The sequence below is a fragment of the Galeopterus variegatus genome, unplaced genomic scaffold (genome assembly GCF_000696425.1).
Source record: "Galeopterus variegatus unplaced genomic scaffold, G_variegatus-3.0.2 Scaffold603, whole genome shotgun sequence".
Taxonomy (NCBI): Eukaryota; Metazoa; Chordata; class Mammalia; order Dermoptera; family Cynocephalidae; genus Galeopterus; species Galeopterus variegatus.
The window spans coordinates 451,985-473,351 of NW_007726714.1; the positions used below are offsets into that span (position 1 = coordinate 451,985).

The 21,367-nt window shown below is 36.4% G+C and overlaps 1 protein-coding gene across 1 annotated transcript; it reads left to right on the top strand.

The window, feature by feature from the left end:
• Positions 1-294: 294 nt before the first annotated feature.
• Positions 295-5,300, top strand: PCDH20 (protocadherin 20). The gene has a single exon (XM_008570441.1). The coding sequence runs from the start codon at positions 922-924 to the stop codon at positions 3,013-3,015; it is 2,094 nt and encodes a 697-aa protein (XP_008568663.1). The 5' UTR covers positions 295-921; the 3' UTR covers positions 3,016-5,300.
• Positions 5,301-21,367: the final 16,067 nt, after the last annotated feature.

Sequence of the window (21,367 nt, forward strand, 5' to 3'; positions counted from 1 at the left end):
GTGTGTTTCCAGGGATCCTTTACGGTTGGGGATTTCGAATGCAGGATGAGGGTGGCGATGGGGACGCCAGGGGCGGGGGCTGAGGTGCAAGGGGAATAAAAAGTGAACGGAAAAATTAAGTTTTGGAGGAAATGCTGTCCCACAAATCTCTCCTTTGCTGCGAGTTCCCTCTTCCCTCTGTTCTGACTGGAGATTTTGCTCCTGGGAACGGGGACGGAGGCGGCATCGACCCCGGGGGCACTGGTTTCTAACTCTGATCCCTGCCTTCTCCCCTCCCCCCCACCACAGCATCTGTTTCTGTTTTTCCTCTTCGTGGGACCCTTCGACTGCCTCGCGAGTTACAGCCGGGCCACCGAGCTTCTGTACAGTCTGAACGAGGGACTGCCCGCGGGGGTGCTCATCGGCAGCCTGGCCGAGGACCTGCGGCTGGTGCCCCGGGCTGCAGGGAGGCAGGACCAGCAGTCGCGGCTGCCAGAGCGCGCTGGCGCTGAGTGGAACCCCCCTCTGTCCTTCAGCCTGGCCTCCCGGGGACTGAGCGGCCAGTACGTGACCCTGGACAACCGCTCTGGGGAGCTGCACACTTCTGCCCAGGAGATCGACAGGGAGGCCTTGTGTCTTGAAGGGGGTGGAGGGGCTGCCTGGGGCGGCAGCATTTCCGTCTCTTCCTCTTCTTCCTCTGACTCTTGCCTTTTGCTTCTGGATGTGCTGGTCCTGCCTCAGGAATACTTCAGGTTTGTGAAGGTGAAAATCGCCATCAGGGACATCAATGACAATGCTCCGCAGTTCCCCGTTTCCCAAATCTCGGTTTGGGTCCCGGAGAATGCACCTGTAAACACCCGGTTGGCCATAGAGCATCCTGCGGTGGACCCAGATGTAGGCACCAATGGGGTGCAGACCTATCGCTTACTGGACTACCATGGTATGTTCACCCTGGACGTGGAGGAGAACGAGAATGGGGAACGCACTCCCTACCTAATTGTCATGGGCGATTTGGACAGGGAAACCCAGGATCAGTATGTGAGTATCATCATAGCTGAAGATGGTGGGTCTCCACCACTGTTGGGCAGTGCCACCCTTACCATTGGCATAAGTGACATTAATGACAATTGCCCTCTCTTTGTAGACTCACAAATCAATGTCACTGTGTATGGGAATGCTACAGTCGGCACCCCGATTGCAGCTGTCCAGGCTGTGGATAGAGATTTGGGGACGAATGCTCAGATCACCTATTCCTACAGCCAGAAAGTTCCACAAGAATCCAAGGATTTATTCCATCTGGATGAAACCACAGGTGTCATTAAACTTTTCAGTAAAATTGGGGGAAATGTCCTACAAACGCATAAGCTCACCATCCTTGCTAATGGACCAGGCTGTATTCCTGCTGTAATCACTGCTCTGGTGTCCATTATCAAAGTCATTTTCAGACCACCTGAAATTGTCCCTCGTTATATAGCAAATGAGATAGATGGTGTTGTGTATCTGAAAGAACTGGAACCTGTTAACACTCCAATTGCATTTTTCACTATAAGGGACCCAGAAGATAAATACAAAGTTAACTGCTACCTGGATGGGGAAGGTCCGTTTAGGTTATCACCTTACAAACCATACAATAATGAATATTTGCTAGAGACCACAAAACCTATGGACTATGAGCTACAGCAGTTCTATGAAATGGCTGTGGTAGCCTGGAACTCCGAGGGATTTCATGTCAAAAGAATCATTAAAGTGCAACTTTTAGATGATAATGATAATGCTCCTATTTTCCTTCAACCCTTGATAGAACTGACCATTGAAGAAAACAATGCACCCAATGCCTTTTTGACTAAGCTGCATGCTACAGACGCTGACAGCGGAGAGAGAGGCCAAGTGTTGTATTTTCTGGGACCTGATGCTCCATCATATTTTTCCTTAGACAATGTCACAGGAATTCTGACAGTTTCAACTCAGCTTGACCGAGAAGAGAAAGAAAAGTACAGGTATACAGTCAGAGCTGTTGACTGTGGGAAGCCACCCAAAGAATCAGTAGCCACTGTGGCTCTCACAGTGCTGGATAAAAATGACAACAGCCCTAGGTTTATCAACAAGGACTTCAGCTTTTTTGTGCCAGAAAACTTTCCAGCATATGGTGAAATTGGAGTAATTAGTGTAACAGATGCTGATGCTGGGCGAAATGGATGGGTTGCCCTCTCGGTTGTGAACCAGAGTGATATTTTTGTCATAGACACGGGAAAGGGCATGTTGAGAGCTAAAGTCTCTTTGGACAGAGAGCAGCAAAGCTCCTATACTTTGTGGGTTGAAGCTGTTGATGGAGGTGAGCCTGCCCTCTCCTCTACTGCAAAAATCACAATTCTCCTTCTAGATATCAATGACAACCCTCCTCTTGTTTTATTTCCTCAGTCAAATATGTCTTATCTGTTGGTATTGCCTTCTACTCTCCCTGGCTCCCCGGTTACAGAGGTCTATGCTGTTGACAAAGACACAGGCATGAATGCTGTCATAGCTTACAGCATCATAGGAAGAAGAGGTCCTAGGCCTGAGTCCTTTAGGATTGACCCTAAAACTGGCAACATTACCTTGGAAGAAGCATTGCTACAGACACATTATGGACTTCATCGCTTACTGGTCAAAGTGAGCGATCATGGTTATCCTGAGCCTCTCCATTCCACCGTCATGGTGAACCTATTTGTCAATGATACTGTCAGTAATGAGAGCTACATTGAGAGTCTTTTAAGAAAGGAGCCAGAAATTAATATAGAGGAGAAAGAACCTCAAATTTCAATAGAACCGACTCAAAGGAAGGTAGAATCTGTGTCCTGTATGCCCACCTTAGTAGCTCTGTCTGTGATAAGCTTGGGTTCCATCACACTTGTAACAGGAATGGGCATATACATATGTTTAAGAAAAGGGGAAAAGCACCACAGGGAAGATGAAAATTTTGAAGTGCAAATTCCACTAAAAGGAAAAATTGACTTGCATATTAGAGAGAGAAAACCAATGGATATTTCTAATATTTGATATTTTATTGTACAATAACACAGAAAGATGTTTTAACTGACTTTGGATAGTCTTCATCACTTAAACAAAAGTATGTTGATGGCAGTTCCAATGAAGGACAACTAATTTATAACTTGTACTATATTGTAAATAGCTGTTTACAGGTTTTTTAATTCAAATTCAGAGGTTATAAAATGTGTACAGCATTTTTAAATGAAAATTAGTACTAACGGCTATAGAACTCTATAAAAAAAAAAAGCTTGAACATGATTTGCAGCTTTCAAACACCAAGCAGATGGTTGATAAAACCTAGGAGTAAGGTAAGAAAATGGTGTCTTACTTTCTTTTTTTTTTTTTGGTCTAAAATGTCCTATCACCACAAGAGGGCATCAGCTGCTCCTTTGCAGGGAATTGTTCCAGGTATTATTGCACATGATGGTTACTGTATATGAAATTAATGAAAGAGTATATTTTAAATATATTGTTTTTAGCATTAAGCAAATATGGAATTAAAAGAAGTTGAATTTTTCCCTACTTAAATATACAAGAAAGAAAAAAATGCACTTGTAAACAGAATGTTTATTACCTCATAAGGACATCCATATAGTTTGAAAGAGAGGCATTAAAAAGAAGTGCAATTCCTTTTTAGCAAGGATAAAAACATAGCCATGTTTTACAGATTTTACCTGCTGAGGAGTATTTTACTGTCTGTGTACTCAAATTGCTTTTTGTTTGCTTTACCACTACACTTGTTATTACAGGGCAAAGTATATATATTCTTCCTTATAGAAAATGTAACTAGAAATTGAGCCCAAGAAAAACAGCCAGAAGCAAAGACATGAGTCAATCCTTAGTTGTTTCGTAGGTATTCAGGATGTTTCAGTGCTTTCACAACTTGTCAGTAGCACTTTATACTTGGGTTATACATTAGATTTTTATATTCTTAAACTTATCCATCACATAAGAAAATGAAAACCACATTAAAACTGAATTATTCTAGAAGCTATTGATTGTTATAGTTGGGCATTTTATAAGAAAGTTATACTTATCTTTTTCTTGTTGCTTAGGTTTGTTGGCTACCATTTCTGGCTTCCTTTCTTTTGCTTTGGATTAAGTCCAAGAGTTTATTTGTAAGCCCGGCAGCAGGTTTCTTTGATAATTTAACTTTTACTGAATCTTTTGCAGTGAAGAAAGCTGGTTCATCGGTGATTTATCATTTCACTTCATTATGTGAGCTGGAAATTTTATTTTATATGCAAGCTGTAGCAAAATTATTTGTATACGCAAGGAATGTTAGCTTAAACTAGATCATTTTACTTTTTGGCATCATGCATCTGTACTTTACCAAAAGTGTTTATATGTCTGCAAATTAAAGGTATATATTTTCATAATTTCTTTCTCATTTTTACCATTTTATATTTGAATATGGGCTTGTTCTTTCACTAAAGTGCCTGTTATTGGCATTTGTCTATTTTAGGATTATATGTGGGTAAACTGTAGTATTCTGCTATGCTAAAGTTTATATTGAATAAGTTCATTACTCAATTAAACATTGGGTAAATTATTAAATATGTACATAGTTATAGATATATAGATATATATAAAACAGAAAGAAAGAATGTGTATATGTTTGATATAAGTTCATTTGAAAATTTGGAACTCATTTATGTGAACATGCACATTAATTTAATATAGATTTGATATCAACTATAAACTTTCATTTTACCACATACTTATAGCAAATTCTCTGTTGGCTGTGTTGCAATAGTTTGCAATATGTTTAAAACTAAAAATACACTGAAAAAAAAAAAAGAACTGAATACAGACACCCAAGACCTTCTGGATTTGTATTAACTCATTTTGTTGTTGTTGTTGTTGTTTTCTTCAGTTTAAGAATTTGAGTAAATAAAATAATAAACATATGAGGCATAGTGTTGTTACAAAATATATATATTTTTATCAGAAATTCCTTTTGTATGAGAGGCACCTGAGCTAAGATACTAAGATTACTTAACCCCCCTAACTTCTCATTCGTAATTGATGTACAGCAATGGTGGAAACCATCCTTTACCAGTCATATTTTATTTCTTATTTCTCTCTTTCAAAGGAAGGAACTACATGAGATACAAGTAGCATCATTAATACAAAATAAATTATCCATAAGTACAATGATTTTACCATTATAAATAACAAAATATTCTATTCATTTCTAAATTTGAAGAAGGAACATGTGTTTTGGGTTATGGACTTCATCTCCAGCGTGAAAAATGCCTGTAACATTAATAAAAACATGTATTTCTGAATAACTTCTTGTGGCAGGATTTCCTTATAAAAACATCTCATTCATATTAAAAACATTTATAACAAGGAAAGCTAAAGTAAATTAAGCTCAACGATAAAAGCCTCTTTTTACTAACACCTTGTGCTAGAGCAGTTGCCAAAATGTATGCTAATTATGTCAACGTTGTTAGTTGAGTTGGCACAAAAATAAATGTTCCATTCATTAAAAACCCTAATATCCATTTAACAGTTTAAGATCCAGTGAGTTCTTTTTGCCCAATTTAATGAAGAGATTGCTCTGATCTCTGCACTGCCAAATTCATTCTTAAACTATGGAGAAAATTGTACATGAATTTGAATTGGGAAATTTAAAACCAACATAGTAACGTCAGCTACAGAGGAAAAAACAATTTATGCTTTTTCGCTCTTTAGAATACATTTGTACTCATTTGTACTCTATTTCCTGACCCTATTTAAAAAAATAAAATTGTCTTGGCAGTTTTAATGATGGTTTAAAAAGAAAAGGAAAAAAAAAAGCTTCTTTTAAGACAGTTTTGTAGTATTGACATATTAAAAAATCCAAATCCTTAGTGTTTTAGTTGTTCTGTGTATATTTTATAAAAACATCAGGAATGAATTTACTATGAAATAACATCACTAGAAGCAATGTTAGGAATGTTGTGTGAAGTTGATTTGATTGTAGGAAGATCTCTCACAAGGACTGTAATGTGTGTTCCCAGAAAATGTCTAAATTGACAATTATAAAAGGAAGAATTTAACAAGCTTCTTACCTGGCGACTTGGGTTCCAACCTCTCCTAAGTGAGATGACAGCTCAGTGGAGGTCCTGATCTTAGACAAACCATGGCGAATGTAATGAAAGTAAAGCACTGACCATGTGGTGTTCTTCAACTCCACTGAGCAGTCTCGGTTTCTGTAGGCCAGATACATAAACACCTGAGCATTTTATACCCTCTAAAGTAGATTTGCTTGCTGTAAAAAAGCAGTCAATTGCTGCAAAATGCCATATTGCTGACTTGTGCAATCTCTGCCTAGCACTGTGGCTTTACATGCAAATATTCAATAAATATTTATTGAAAGGTAGAGAATTATAGTCATGTAAGTGGACATAAAGCAGGAAAAAATCAATCAATTAAAACAACTCCTAATTCCTGATCAAAAAAGACCCACCATAATGTTTTTCCTAATTATTTCTACTTCTGATAAGAAAAAATGGTACATTTTTTAGATAATAGATACAAAAATACAGTCTATAATCACTTTCTGTGTCACTTCTTGTATATAATTGTTCTTAAAATGTAGCATTTTTCTCTCTGATAAACTCTGAAATTGAGAATATCTTTAGGGATAAAAACAAAACTGGGTGAACTTTAAGACTTAACCCACTGAGTCAAGAATTAAGAATGCCATGGTGATGTAAAAAAAAAAAAAAAAAAAAGAAATGTCATTTAGTCATTCATTCATTCCATACATATTTTAGTACCCATATAACCAAGAATCTGACTGAGAACAAGACAGAGGCCCTTAGTGAACTTATATTATGATGTGGAGGGCCAATATGAAAACCTTCAATTTCAAAACATTGTATGTGATATAAATACATATTCCTTGGATGCCATGTGAACAGATCTAACCTGGTCACGGAAAGTCAGAGAAGGTTTCTCAAAAGAAGTGATTTTTGTTTTCAGCCATTCTCCAAAGAGGTATGTCAAATTAAGCCTAAAATTAGGAAAAGTTAGGCAGGGGTAAATGGGCAGAGGGGAGGGGAAGGGCATTTGAGGAAGAGGGAATAGTGTGCTAGGCACACATGGTGGGGAGCATGTCATGTGTGAAGAACCACAAATACCGTAGTTCTTCTCGGCTGAAGGGACGAAGAGAATGGAGGAGATTCCTAACCATGAGCTTGAAGAGGTAAGTGTGCAGCAAATAATGAAGGGACTCATCTGTCATCCTTAGAGATTATAATTTTATCCCAAAGGTAATGGAAATTTTAAGAATTTTGACCAAGATATTTGTGTTTTTAAAAGATCACTTTGGTCATGTGTGGAGCTTGTGTTGAAGATTCTGAATACTGGTTAGAAGGTTGAGTGACAATTTAAATGAAAGATGAGACGTTAAACCAAAGAATATGGAAAAAATGTAGTGTGTAATATAGAAGGTAAATATGCATAGCTCACAAAGAAACTGTAATACCATAAGAATTAATCCACATGTGATAACCAGAAAGTGCATAGTATTCATAATTTGCTTTTGAGCCTATTTTACAAATTTGAAAAGGATAGGGATCTCATTTACTGAACATTAGATCAGCAATGAAAGTATAGGAGCCATAATCCCCTTCTCTAATTTTGTACTTTATGACACAGATGGAATTATAAAGACACTAATTTACCCAGTTTATTTTATCTTTGTGACTGTCAATTCTATTCAATTTAACAAACATTGCTGTGTGCCATGTGGTAGATATTTTAATATTTTGATATTTAATATGTTAACCTCATCAAGAATATTTTATCCAAGGTATTTGCAGTATTTTGCTTGTAGTTGCACTAAAAATAAGCACACATAGAAGAGTCATATTGAAAACTTTAGGGCTGGCTGATTAGCTCACTTGGTTAGAGCATGGTGCTGATAACACCAAGGTCAATGGTTTGGATTTCCATCCCATCCAGCTGCCCCCCCCCCCAAAAAAAAGTAAAGACAACTTAAGAACAAGACTGTAAGATGTCAAGTGGACAATATAAGATGTAAATGTAATTCCAAGTGTTCAAATGTTGTGAATACCAAGAAAGAATAAGCCAGTCATAGGCAATTCTGAACAAGATCCAGGAAATATGATCGAGTGAAATGGGTAGTTAGAACTAAGAAGTACATAAGGCTTGAGATTTAACATCACTTTTGGATGAAATAAGTCACTTAACATATTATATGCTCCAGTCTTTTCTTGTTTAAAATGAAGAATTTAGTAACACTTAATACCAACTGGTAGAATTTTACCCAGGCTAAATACAATATACTACATATAAAGACAATATTTTAAGGTTTGTTTTTTTCTTCTTTGAAAAGCATCATCCACCACTTACTCTCTCCTCTTACTTGCTGCCTTATTAACCTGGGAAACTAGTTTTCTTCACATATCTGTAGTTAAATTATAAAATTCTAAACATTTTCAAAGTCAAATGAATGTGGACAATGCTAATCATAAAACCGGTGCTAAAAAACACTATTGCTTTATGCTGAGACAGTTTTCCATTTACGATGTTTACAATCATTTTTCTCAACAGTAAAAAGTTCTGTTTGATTTACAGATTTTCTTGCAAGTAGCGGTTAAAATTCTGTGCAAGTAGAAGAATTTCAATAATGTGTACCTTATCCTTAAAAATACTTGTATTGAATCATCTAAGCCTTCAAATTTAGCAAAGCGAACCATCCTGCATATGTCTCGTTTCTCAATCTAGTCCTACAAAAGATTGTTTTTCCACAAAAGGCACTATAGAACATATCGTCTTCCCCGTCTCATTTATAAATGTATTTAGTACATGAATTCACAGATTTCTGTGAAAGATAACTGAGTGTAAGTTGGCCTATAAGATTCTTTCAAATACGTGACCTAATGCAACTTAAGTGAATCAAATTAGTTCCTTTTCTTTGTACTTCATGTTTGACTTAGGCCACACTGACTGAGGTGCCATGAGATGCCAGCATTTCCAATAAAACTGTTTGGTGGGGAATCTAAGTTAGCCTAAATGAAAATGATTTCTAAAAAATCTGTAAAAAAGTACATATTGGAAAAGAAAGGTAAATTCTCTGAAAATGTACAAAACATCTGTCTCATGGAGCCAAGGGGAATTCTAAGACACCAACATTTTCTTCCTCTTTCAGCTTCCTTTATCATAGTCAACATGCTGTTGGTCTTTCATAAAGCAAGCTCAATATTCTCTGAATCAATTTATCAGTCTGTTATGAGCAGAAAAGTCCCTCAAAGATGTCCATGCCTTAATCCATTAGAAATTGTCACTATGTTATGTTACATGGTAAGAGGGATATTGCATTTACCTTGCAAATGTAATTGACATATGGACCTTAAAATAGGGAGATTATCAGCCTTAAGGAGCTAAGAAAGGCTCTTAGCTGGCAAGGAAATTGGGACTTCAGTCCTGTAACAGTATGAAACTGAATCTGCCAGAAATCTGAATGAGCTTGAAAGTGGATTTGACTCCAGAGCTTCCTGAAAGAAACAGGTCTGCTGACACCTTGACTTCTGCATTGTAAAACACTAAGCAGAGGACAAGCTGGGCTAGTTTTAATGGCACTTCTGACTACAGGACTAAGAGGCAATAAATGGGTGTTATTTTAAGCTGCTAATTTTTTGGTTATTTTGTTACAGCAGTTATAGACCACTACACTCTCCTGAAAAAATACATTATGAATACATTAAATGTAGAGTTTAGTTGCCTCATTATAACAAAACATTGTTTTATTCGGGTAACTTTTATAATAGATGTTTGAATTTTCCTTTACAAAACAAGAGTGTTAAGTAATATCTAATTATAATTTGCAAAGTAAAGAAAAAAACAAATCTTATTATAATCAATATAGGTATATGTGAAAAATAAAATCAAATATTTTGAGCCTACTGTCTTCCTGGCCACTGTAACGCTGCCAGTTTGACTGTCGTTGTACTGTTGCTAACAAAGTCACAGGAAAAAAAACAGAAAACCAGAGGTTTTTTATTTCTATAACAGACTTCCTCAGTTGACTAAAGGTGGAGTGAATAGCTCTGAATTGTTGAATTTATCTCAGATCCAATTTGGGATGAAATGAGGTGATTGATATCTGTAATTGAGGTGGGATGTGCTGTGATTGCATATGTGAAAGGTTGCTCTGATGAAGAGATACACGTGAAAATGCATGTATTTATTATTGCAGCAAAATAGCCTTTATAAAAGATACATCTTCTTAATCAATGGATCAGTTGAAGTGACTTATAATCTCTAATTCTCTGAAAACAAGCTCTTTGGAGAGTATTTTTTTTAATACCTTCTTATTCCACTTTTCTATCAACTCTATTTTCAGTTCAAAAGCTGCTTCAATAAATTCGCAGTAGAACATGAAGTTCATTAAAACCATTGATTTAGTATGCAGTGTTTATTGGGCATTTACTATTGGCATATACAATACATAATACATAAGATCATGTTATAGAATACATTTGTACTAGTAAAATAATAGGATTTTGCAAGTGTAGTCAGATGTTTTGGATTCATTTCAGAACTCTTCGGACTAAAGGTCAAAATGCAAAGTCATGTTTTTCCTCATTTTGCAGAAAGACAGGTTTCTTTCTTAAACATGGGCATTTCTCTTTCATTTTATGTCAGTCATTTTTTGGTGACTATAGGGTTTTTGTCCTAAATTCTAATCTAAGAAAAAAAATGAGGACACTGGTTTAAATAAATTTAAAATCCAAATAGGAAAAACAAATTCCAAGAATAAAATGTTCACAAAACTAATAAAGAACTGGGGTAAGGAAAGGGTGGTCTTAGTGATCATTCAGAAAGAAATTGGGATTGACCACTCATGCAACTAGATATCTGATTTCTAAATGTCACCTACACTTTCACCAAAAAGAGCATATCTCTCTCATGATTTGTTTAATAACTCACTAGGTAAAGAAACAACCCATATTCAGGTTATTCACTTATGCAATATACTGAAAATATGAAGAATTTACAAGACTGGGCTTCTGCAAAGAAATGATAAGCCTGGCTTTTTCTTCCCTTCCAGAGATTTACATATTGTTTAAACATGAACCAAGTATGTGATAATGGTATTTCCTGAAGACCTTGAGGAAGATTAGCACCTTCAGGTCCCTCTGATCCTTGGATTGTGATGGGTATTGTCTTATTCTATTTGGGCTGCTATAAAAAATACTACCATAAACTGGGTGGCTTATATACATCAGAAATTTATTTCTCAGAACTCTGAAGGCTGGAAAGCCCAAGATCAAGGCTCCAGCAGATTCCGAGTCTGGCTGAGGGCCTGTTTTCTCATAGACAACCCTTTCTTGCTGTGTTCTCACATGGTGAAAGGGGCAAACAAGCTCCCCCAGGCCTGTTTAAGGGCACTAATCCCATTCATGAGATATCGGCTCTCTTTCTCATGACCTAATCATACCCCAAAAGGACCCACCTTCTAATACCTTGGAGGTTAGGATTTCAACTGATTTTTGTGAAACACAAACAGTTATACTATTGTAGTGAGTGATTTCAAACCTGTCAGAAAAACCTACAACATTGGAAAGTCTTTTCTCCGAATGTTTTTTTTTTTGTTGTTGTTGCTGTTGTTGTTGTTGACTGGTAAGGGGATCGCAACCCTCGGCACGGTGTTGTCAGCACCACGCTCAGCCAGTGAGAGCACCGGCCATCCCTATATAGGATCCGAACCCTTAGCCTCAGGAGCTACCAGCACCACACTCTCCTGAGTAAGCCACGGAGCCGGCCCTCTGAATGTTTTTTTTTTTGTTGTTGTTGCTGTTGTTGTTGTTGACTGGTAAGGGGATCGCAACCCTCGGCACGGTGTTGTCAGCACCACGCTCAGCCAGTGAGAGCACCGGCCATCCCTATATAGGATCCGAACCCTTAGCCTCAGGCGCTACCAGCACCACACTCTCCTGAGTAAGCCACGGAGCCGGCCCTCTGAATGTTTTTTAAGCCTTTTCTGGTCCTGAAATGCTGACATGCTTTCACAATTCTGAATAGGGTGTGAGGTAACCACTGCTCAGATTACGGGCTGGTGGGCAGCTGCGGCACTCCTACAGTCCTGACAAGGTGAAAAGTTTATTTAGAATCTTGCTACTCAATGTATGGTATCCAGATCAGCAGCTGAAGCAGCATCACCTGGTTCCTCATTAGAAATGAAGAATCTAGGGCTCATCCCAGATCTATTAAACCAGAATCTTCACTTAATAACATCCCCAGGTAATTTGTACTTATATTAAAGTTTGAGAAAAATGTGTTTGGAGCATTGGCTTTCAAGTTAATCTGCATGGTAAAATAACCTAAAGAGAGTTAAAACAGAAACAAAAACCACCTAATACCTGGGTCCCACCCCCAGGCTTTCTGATTTAATTGGTGTGGGGTTTAGGATGGTAGTGAGGATTTTTCAAGAGCTCCCAGGTGATTCAGTTGTGCAGCAAGTTTGAAAATCACCAGTTTAGAGTCCTGTCATTTCTGTAATTTCCACCTTTACTTGATACTCTAACATACAGCTTAATTGGAATTTCTATCTTCATTGGCATCCACTTCCACCCTGATATAAAATAGTACACCATTTAAAACACTGTCTAGAGATTGAACTCATAAATTATCATGAATCAGATCATTTTCGATTCCCATCAACATCCAATAGAGTTTGGATGTATTGTCCCCCCAAAGCTCATTTCAAAATCTGATCCCCAGCTTGGCAATGTTGGGAGCAGTTTCGGTTGTGGGGGCGGATCCCTCATGAATAGATTAAAGCCCTGGGGTGGTAGTGAGTGAGATCTCGCTCTATTAGTTCCAACGAGAGTTTGTTGTTTAAAGGACCCTGGCACCTACCCCCACCCCTTGCTTTCTCTCGCCATGTGATCTGCTTGTACCCAGCTGCCTGCCACTTTCTGCCATGAGTAGAAGCAGCCTGAGGCCCACACCAGATGCAGCTGTCCCAGAATCATAAGCCAAATAAATTTCACTTTCTTATAAATTACCCAATTTCAAGCAACACATACTAATACATCTTCTGAACATTGTCATCATCATCATCAAAAATAGACAAAGTAACTAGAATAGTAACTAACATGTCAGTAGAAGCAGCCTGAGGCCCACACCAGATGCAGCTGTCCCAGAATCATAAGCCAAATAAATTTCACTTTCTTATAAATTACCCAATTTCAAGCAACAGATACTAATACATCTTCTGAACATTGTCATCATCATCATCAAAAATAGACAAAGTAACTAGAATAGTAACTAACATGTCAGTTCCTGCCTTCTGGAAAATTTAGTCTAGGACAGTTACTGAAATGACAGCCTGATTAGCACAGTAACTTTGTCATCATCGTCTTCTTCACCTTCTCTTCTTCCACTTCTTCCTTCCCCTCCTTCTTTCTCTTCTTTTACAGCTATAGTCCTAGAACCCAGAATAATGTTTGGTACATAATAAACACCACAAAAATATTTGTGAAGTGAACGAATAAATGCACAAATGGCAGATAGTTCTAAACATAAATTAGAGTAGTTATGTACTTTAGAAGAAAACCATTATATCCTGACCTTAGAAGACAATGTAATAGAGGCTTAGAGCTGCATCTGAAAATGTTGCTCTGAGAAGTGTGTACAGTGAGAACAGGTATGAGCTGCCCCATCATTTTCTGTATCCTTGGTGTTGTGGTAGAGACTGGGATGAGCTCAAGAGGGCAAAAATGAGGAACTGGGTGGCATAATTTTCATGCATGTTTACTGGGACCAAAAAAATGTAATTATACAGGAGGTTTTCATTTCCAGAGGCTGTAAACCTTGTTTCAACGACCAATAAAAGAGTTGTCTAGTAAGGAGGAAGAATATTAAACATAGGAGGATAATATAGAAAAATTAGAGATAAGCATAATCTAGGCAGGAAAATCTGAAGTAAACAAAAATGAAATTACTAGTTATTTTAATTGTTGTGAATGAAAGATGTGCTGATGAGAATCTCACTAATTATCCTCCTGTTTTTACATGATTGAAAAGAAACAGGAAAATATTGCCTAGGTTGATGAAATAAAAAAGGACTGGAAACATCTAACCAGGTAAACAAAACATATGTTCACATCCTGAATCTTCCAGCTACTGGTATTAAAACCTTGGAGGGACTTCATCTTTATGAAGTTTATTCATATCTATGAGTCTCATTTCCCCAAATGTACATGGAGAATTACCCTCGGGCTATTCTTAGGACTAGAAATAATGCATGGGCCATCATTCTAATATTAGCATAAACATTTCCAGGGCCGGTTTTTGTATCTTCAGAGTCTGACACTAAATGTGTGGATTTCAATTGCTTTGAATGGGGATGGGAGGGAAACACATAAAGACATGTGAAAATTGATTCATAAGTTAATTTACTAAAAATTCCCATTAAGCACCTAGTATGTGGCATACACAGCTATTTTAAAAATGTGCAATTATAACTATTCTTTGGAGCTCAAAGTTCAGTTAAGGACATGGAAAATAAAACTGCAATTTAAAGGGGTAAATATCTTAATAGGGGCTGGATAAAGCTAAGAGAATCAATTCAAGCATTTAGTTTACAATATTTTTGTATGCAGCTTGGTTTCAGTTTCAAAATCATTAAGAATCTCAAGGCTGAGTACATTTCAGTGGTGTCCACATATATTGTTACAGCAGAACAAGGAGGAAAAGCAAAGCTGAAAGATTTGGCGAGTTTGGACTCCAGAGGCATCATCTCTTCCTTATTTTACAGACTTTCTTTTTATCCCTGCCTCCTTCTCTCTAATTACATCCTCATGGTTCTTTCATTTGTTTTTCTGGCCATTCCATCTGAGACCCGTTGCCAGTAATATATGCCATCTTCATTTGGCTCCAATCTTTCTTATCTGATCTGCTAACCTATTGTGTTTTATAAAAATGAAGGATTCGTCAACTCTCTTTCATACCTATCATATTGCTTCAACACATTTTATCATTAGAAGTTAAGTCACAAGATAGTAAGCATTCTGAAACAACCACCTGTGCCCTCCTTTACTAACCAAACCATGACTAGGCACAGAAGACAACTACTGATAGGTTTTGCTCCGTGAAAATGTACACAGATAAATTATCTTCCAATAGAATTTTATTTACCACATTGACAATTATAAAGATACATAATCTCAGGGAGTCCATGCTGCTGGGAAATTGAAACAAGTAGAGTATTGATGCAAGTAAACACTGGAAAAATTTTTCTGGAGGACTATTGGGCCAATATGTATACATTTTAAAATGTGTATTATTATTTTTCTTTTTGCACTTCCACTTCTAAAAATATAACCAAAGAAAATAACTTCAAGCTCCTGTATATAAGCAAGCTTATTGCAGAGTTTTATGGTAATGAAAAAACCTTATAATTCCACTAATATAAGATTGATTAAATAAATTACCATGCAAATATATTATAGAATACAGAGAACCTTCTCTGCCTTTATCAATACCTGTCTGAATGTTCAAAAACTCCATAGCATTTTTCTACCTGCTTGAATCATCTTTATAATTATTTTATAGGGATAATCATCTCTAAAGTTATCTTGTTTTTCTCATACATTAGTTTAATACACTCCTAACAAAGGCTCCCCATTCATGTAGAGTAGTTTCGTAACCTGGTATACATGTAACTGAAAGATGGATAGAAAATAAAAAATGAGGTGACACAGGACAACAGGGGGCATATCAGCAAGAATTTTTGTTCATGTAAAGATTAGTCATAAAATGCATACACACTTTGTGATCTGGTAACGGGCATGATTTTAGAGCAGTGCTGCTGGTGACTATTTTGGTTTCTTTGTGGTAAGAGTCACCAAAGAATCAGGCTGACAGGAAAGAAAAGGAGAAGAGAGGGGAAGGGAGAGAAAGAAGGAAAAAGGAGAGAGAAAGGGAGAGAAAGAAGGAAAGAGGAGAGAGAAAGGGAGAGAAAGAGAAGAGAAAAAACAAAACAGAGAACTGATAATCTTTTAAACCCTCCGATTCATCTGTTCTTGAAACCAGCCACTGCAGTGATTTTCCATTGTGTGAACAATAAATCCACATTGCTGTTTTTATTCCTCCAAACTATTTTGAATGATCTCCCTGTTAATTATACTTTTAAAAGTCTTGCCTAGCACTTCATTGGAACAACTGATTGTAGTTCTTCAAACACACCATGAAATCTATGTCTGCATTTTTCCCCATACTGGCCCCTCTGCTTAGATGCCCTTTCCTCCCTTATCTAACCTGGAAAGGTTCTGAGATCCATCAAATCTTAGTTCAAGTGGTATCTCTCCTGGGAAGCCTGCCCTTGAGAACTTATTTTCTTCTACTTCCCGTGCATTTTACGGTACATATACTGTACCAATGAACTGAAAATTATTATGGGTTATAACTATTCCTCAGCATAATTTTCTTATTGCCAAAACATGAGTTCATCAATGAAAAAAAGACTTATGAACGAAAAGAGAAAAATTTGATTTTTTTTTCCAAATTAGATCAGAGATCCATCAGAGATCTATCATTCAATATTTGACTTTTTAAGCCAATCAGGCTAGTTGTTAATTACAGGTGAGATTTTACATTCTCAGTGTTTCCCTTTATATTTTTGCTTGAGTCAATTTATATTACTTATGAGGTGTAGTATGTCTCTAACATGTTTAGTTCTTCACTGTTACTTGGATATTCACAAGGCAAACTTTTCTCATTAGCTTCCCCTGTTCCCCAGATATATCTGCGTCACCTTGAATTATAATAACTTCAAATACCGTGGTCTCTGCTATCAATGTAAGCAATATATATATATATATAATCTTAAGTAAAAAAAATAGTAAATATTTATGGAATAATGTACTTATTATATTGAACTGATCATCTTAGTTTACTGTAACGTAGAATATGTTTCTGAGTCTGAAGCCCTCAATTCAAGATGAACTTTCACCACGTATAGCTGTAAGTTTGTAATCTTGACCAAATTAGCTTTCGGAATATCAGTTTCTTGTTCAGAAAATATAGATAATACTAAAAGGCTAAAATAATACTGAAAGAAAATAATGTGAATGAAAGGAATTTCTATATTCTAAAAAGCCAGATTGATCTAGTGACAAAGAAGTCATGGTGGCCTAGACAAGCAGAGTTTCAGTGGAGTGGTGAGAGTAAGGCAAAATGCAGTAGAATTTTGAGTTAATAGAAAGTAGATAAAGGCAGACAAATCACTTCAAGAAATTTATCTTTGAGAGAGAGAAAAGATGCAGGGAAGAGTTAAAGAGAAAGTTATGGCTGGAGGAGGTTTTCTTTCTTCCTGCCTCCCATTAAAAGAAAAAAAAAAGATGGAATCAGTAGGAACAGAAAGTTGAAGAAGGAAAATAGAAAAGAATCAATAGCTCAAGACTAAGATAATTCATGAGAGCATGTCATGCAGAGAAGAGGTAGAGGGAGTGGCTATAGACAGGATGAACGATGCCTTATAAAGAGAAAAAAGCCAAAGATGAGTGCAAGTGAAATTGGAGAGATGGTTGAAAAAAACTTAAGGGAGTAATTACCTATTTTCTCCACGAAGTAGGATGATGAAATGATCTGTTGAGAATTAAAGGGAAATGGGAGAGTTTCGAAATGTGTAGATAGTAGAGGATGTTTGAAATAACTACTTTAATGTAAAGGAAAAATACAGCTATGGAAAGGGAATCAATGAATGCTTTAACCATGAATTTGCATGATGCTGAGATCTTCTAAGTCAATGCTCATATGCACAAGTGCAGGTGTGGAGAAAGGGGACATTCGAACCCCAAACAAGACTGAGATTTTGCTAGACAAGAGCAATGAAAAGAAAGCAGGGTAAAAGTGACAAAGAAATGAAAAGGAGGGTGTTTGAAGTGGATAAAACATTGAAATTTAGAGAGGAGGTAAAAAAAAATCCTGATGAGAGAGAGCTGCTATGAAGAAATTAGAGGATTCTGTGGATTAAAAAATATCTACTAAAAAATGAGTGAATGTTTCCTTAAGTTAAAAGGAAAAAATAGAAGATTGTTGTTACACAAAAAAATTTATTTATTATTTTAGAAGTGGAGCAGTTCTGGCTTATCCCGATCCAAGGTGTAACCATGGGAGAGGGGATATAAATGGCGGTGATGAGAAGGTCATTGAGATAAGGTAATGGAATACCAGAGTATTGGCTGGATTTCCTATATAAAGGCTAAGTAACCCATATGGGTGGCAGGATTTTAGGAGGTAGGGAAGACTGAGGACTACACCAGTCTTCAGTGAAGGAGTTGGAAGGAAGAGAATATTTAAGGTTGACATGACAAAGAAGAATGTAGCAGAATACAAATATTTTGCTCCTAAACACTGCTTGTGGTTTGAAAACATAAAATTTTGTCTTCCACTATCCCCCCAAATAAAAAAAAATCACGCAGCCTCATGAGTTTTTTGGAAAATCTTAAATTAAAAATTTAAAACATTAAAACTTAAAAAACAAAAAAAAACCCTTTGCCAACTCTAAATATTAAAATATTGTTTCAAACCAAAATTCTTTTTCATAAATTCTCTTCAATTTCAACTCTTCTATACCTTTACATTGAATGGGGAATTGAGGTCATGTAACTGGTTTTATCTAGTTTGAACATTTCCACCTTTGTTATCCAGTTAGAAAGGTGATATCAATTGTGTCTTATTACATCAGTGTCCACTTTAAAATTCGACTATATGAGTGCATTGAATCTTTAGGTAGTAGGAGCCTCCACAGGAGTTTGGAGGGATAATAACTGTCCCTAGTATTACATTGTCCCTCGGGTTACATTGTGAGGAGGACACTATGCATCTCTTGGCCCTGAACCACATGGGGTGTGAGAAAATATAGATAGTTATTTAAAGTTATTTATAGGTAGGCTTTAGGGCAACAGTGCCCTCTGGAAAAAGCTGTGTTTCTGCTTAGTTCAGGAAATGAAAGAAAGAGTCACAGAAGAGCATAAAGATGTTAACTGGGTATGGCAGATTAGCATGTAACACTGAGAACACCCACATTGTCTGAGTCTATAGCATGAACTGGTCTCCGAAAGTTCTTACTGTCTCCAAATGATGAGGCACAGAAGTTAACTGAGAGAACGCTATTGGAACTGCCAAGAGATCATTGGCCCAGTACAGTCCTGACCATCCCCACTGGAGATATTGTGAGGACATAGCTAATGGATTAGTGGGTCATTGGCACTAGAAGGCAAAGTAAAGGAGATAATATACTTTACTACAATTCAGCTCGTATTCTTGTGCCCATACATAAGACAGTTTCTTTTGTATTCTGAAAAATCTACAGATTCCTATATCTCCATAATAACCCTCTAGCAACAGGGGTGTCTGAGAGAACTTATAATTCAATTAACTTTACTGTGGAAGGACAAGGAGAAAGCCCTGGAAGTACATTTAAATCTTAACATGATTGAATTATAAGCCCATATTAAACAGAAATATACAAATTTGATTGAATTTCTTTTAAATTGGCAAGATTTAAGTTTTCCATTACAGAGTAGAATGAAGCTTAAAATAAAAGTTCAATTGAGTAATAGGAAAGCAAAGTTATATGTTTGCACACTTGAGTATGAGAACAGTAAAATATGTACCTACTAAAAACAGTGTAAAGTTTGGGTCATGCAAGTTAAAAACCAGGAGACAGATGAGTAGTGTAAAACTGGCTCAAGAGAAAGAACAATATAGGAGAAAAGATGACTGAAGAGGCATATGTCTTCATTGCAGATAAAGAAAATATGGAACAGTGTAATTAAGGTTAAACAGAATAACTCCTGATGGTCCCATAGAGGATGGGAGGTGGGAACTGGGGAGGAGATACTCAGGATATTTAGGGTGTACCTGTGCGTTACCCAAGAACTTAAGGATGAGGATAAAGGTTCAAGACCACAGGTATTTAATTTAAATCATCATGTAGGATCCAGGGCCTGATCATATTTCTTCAATTCTAAGACACACAAATTTGCACATGTACCATCTCTGAAATAAAGATGGACTTTGCATTTGGAATTGGCATTGTTTTTGCTGTTTTAGCAGTACATATTATGATCAATGACATCTATGATTCAATAAAATACAATGTGCAGCACATAGAATTTCATTGAACAAACCACAGTTTTATATCTGGTTTCCTTTCTATTCAAATGCAAAAGCAAATAAACCTTGGCTTTTTTATTCAAATCATCTGTATTCTAACCTGGACGACACAAATGGCCAGAATGTGCTTGTAAAAGGCTGTTATGTGGCTGGGATGCACGTGTAAGTTGTAGCCTCATGTATAAGATTTTGACTGAATTGAAATCTTGTTTATAATAAGTAGAAAAATATATGCCTCAAGCCTATTTTTTTTTATCATGGGCACTTATTTTGAATAAAATATTTTAGAATTTTAGGGACTTTTCAAAAGGTTAGCATAAAATGCACAGACTGTTATTTGTACATTTTACGTTACAAACTCTAATATGAACTGTACACTAATGACAATGAATAAAATGTAATAACTGTTATTTGGATTTTGGATTATCAATTGATTCATCTTTTATAATCATTTTAAATATTCAGATTTGTATTTCATTTTTCAAGAGACTTCTTTTTTCTTCTTAACAACAAAAAAACAAACACTTAAAATTTTTAGAAACTCATCAGAAAATGTTAAGTGCCTTGATAGCATAGCCTTATAAAATTTAGGATTTTTGATGATTCGATGGTGATTTTTTTTTTCTAAAATTCATCCAGAGGTTTCTTCCTTTAATTAGAAAACTGAATTAGTGTTCAATAAATTTATACTAGAAACTAAAAACACATTTTTCCTTTAGTTTTTACATTAATTTTACAAATTCTGTATTTATAAGCCTGGAGATTTTAAGTTATTTTTAGGGGACCCTTAAAACTGATTGGTCCCATTTGCAAATTTATTCGGAAGACACTAAATTATGCTACAGTATAAGATAATTTTCTTTAATCATTTTGAGAAAGTAACCTCATATTTACAAGTTAATGTGTTTTGAATAATGGATTTTTTAATCTTTTATTTATTTAATTATTTATTTTTTTTGTTAAATTTTTATTTTATCAATATACAATGTATATGATTATTATGGCCCATCACCGACACCTCCCTCCCTCCTCCCTCTCTCCCCTCCCCCCCAAGAATGTCCTTTCCGTTTGCTTGTTGTAACAACTTCATGAAAGTATAGTTGTTATATCTTCTTCCCCACCGCCCCGGTTTTTTTTGTGTGTGTGTATGTGGGTGAATTAATTTGTTTGTTTTTTAGCTCCCACCAATGAGTGAGAACATGTGGTATTT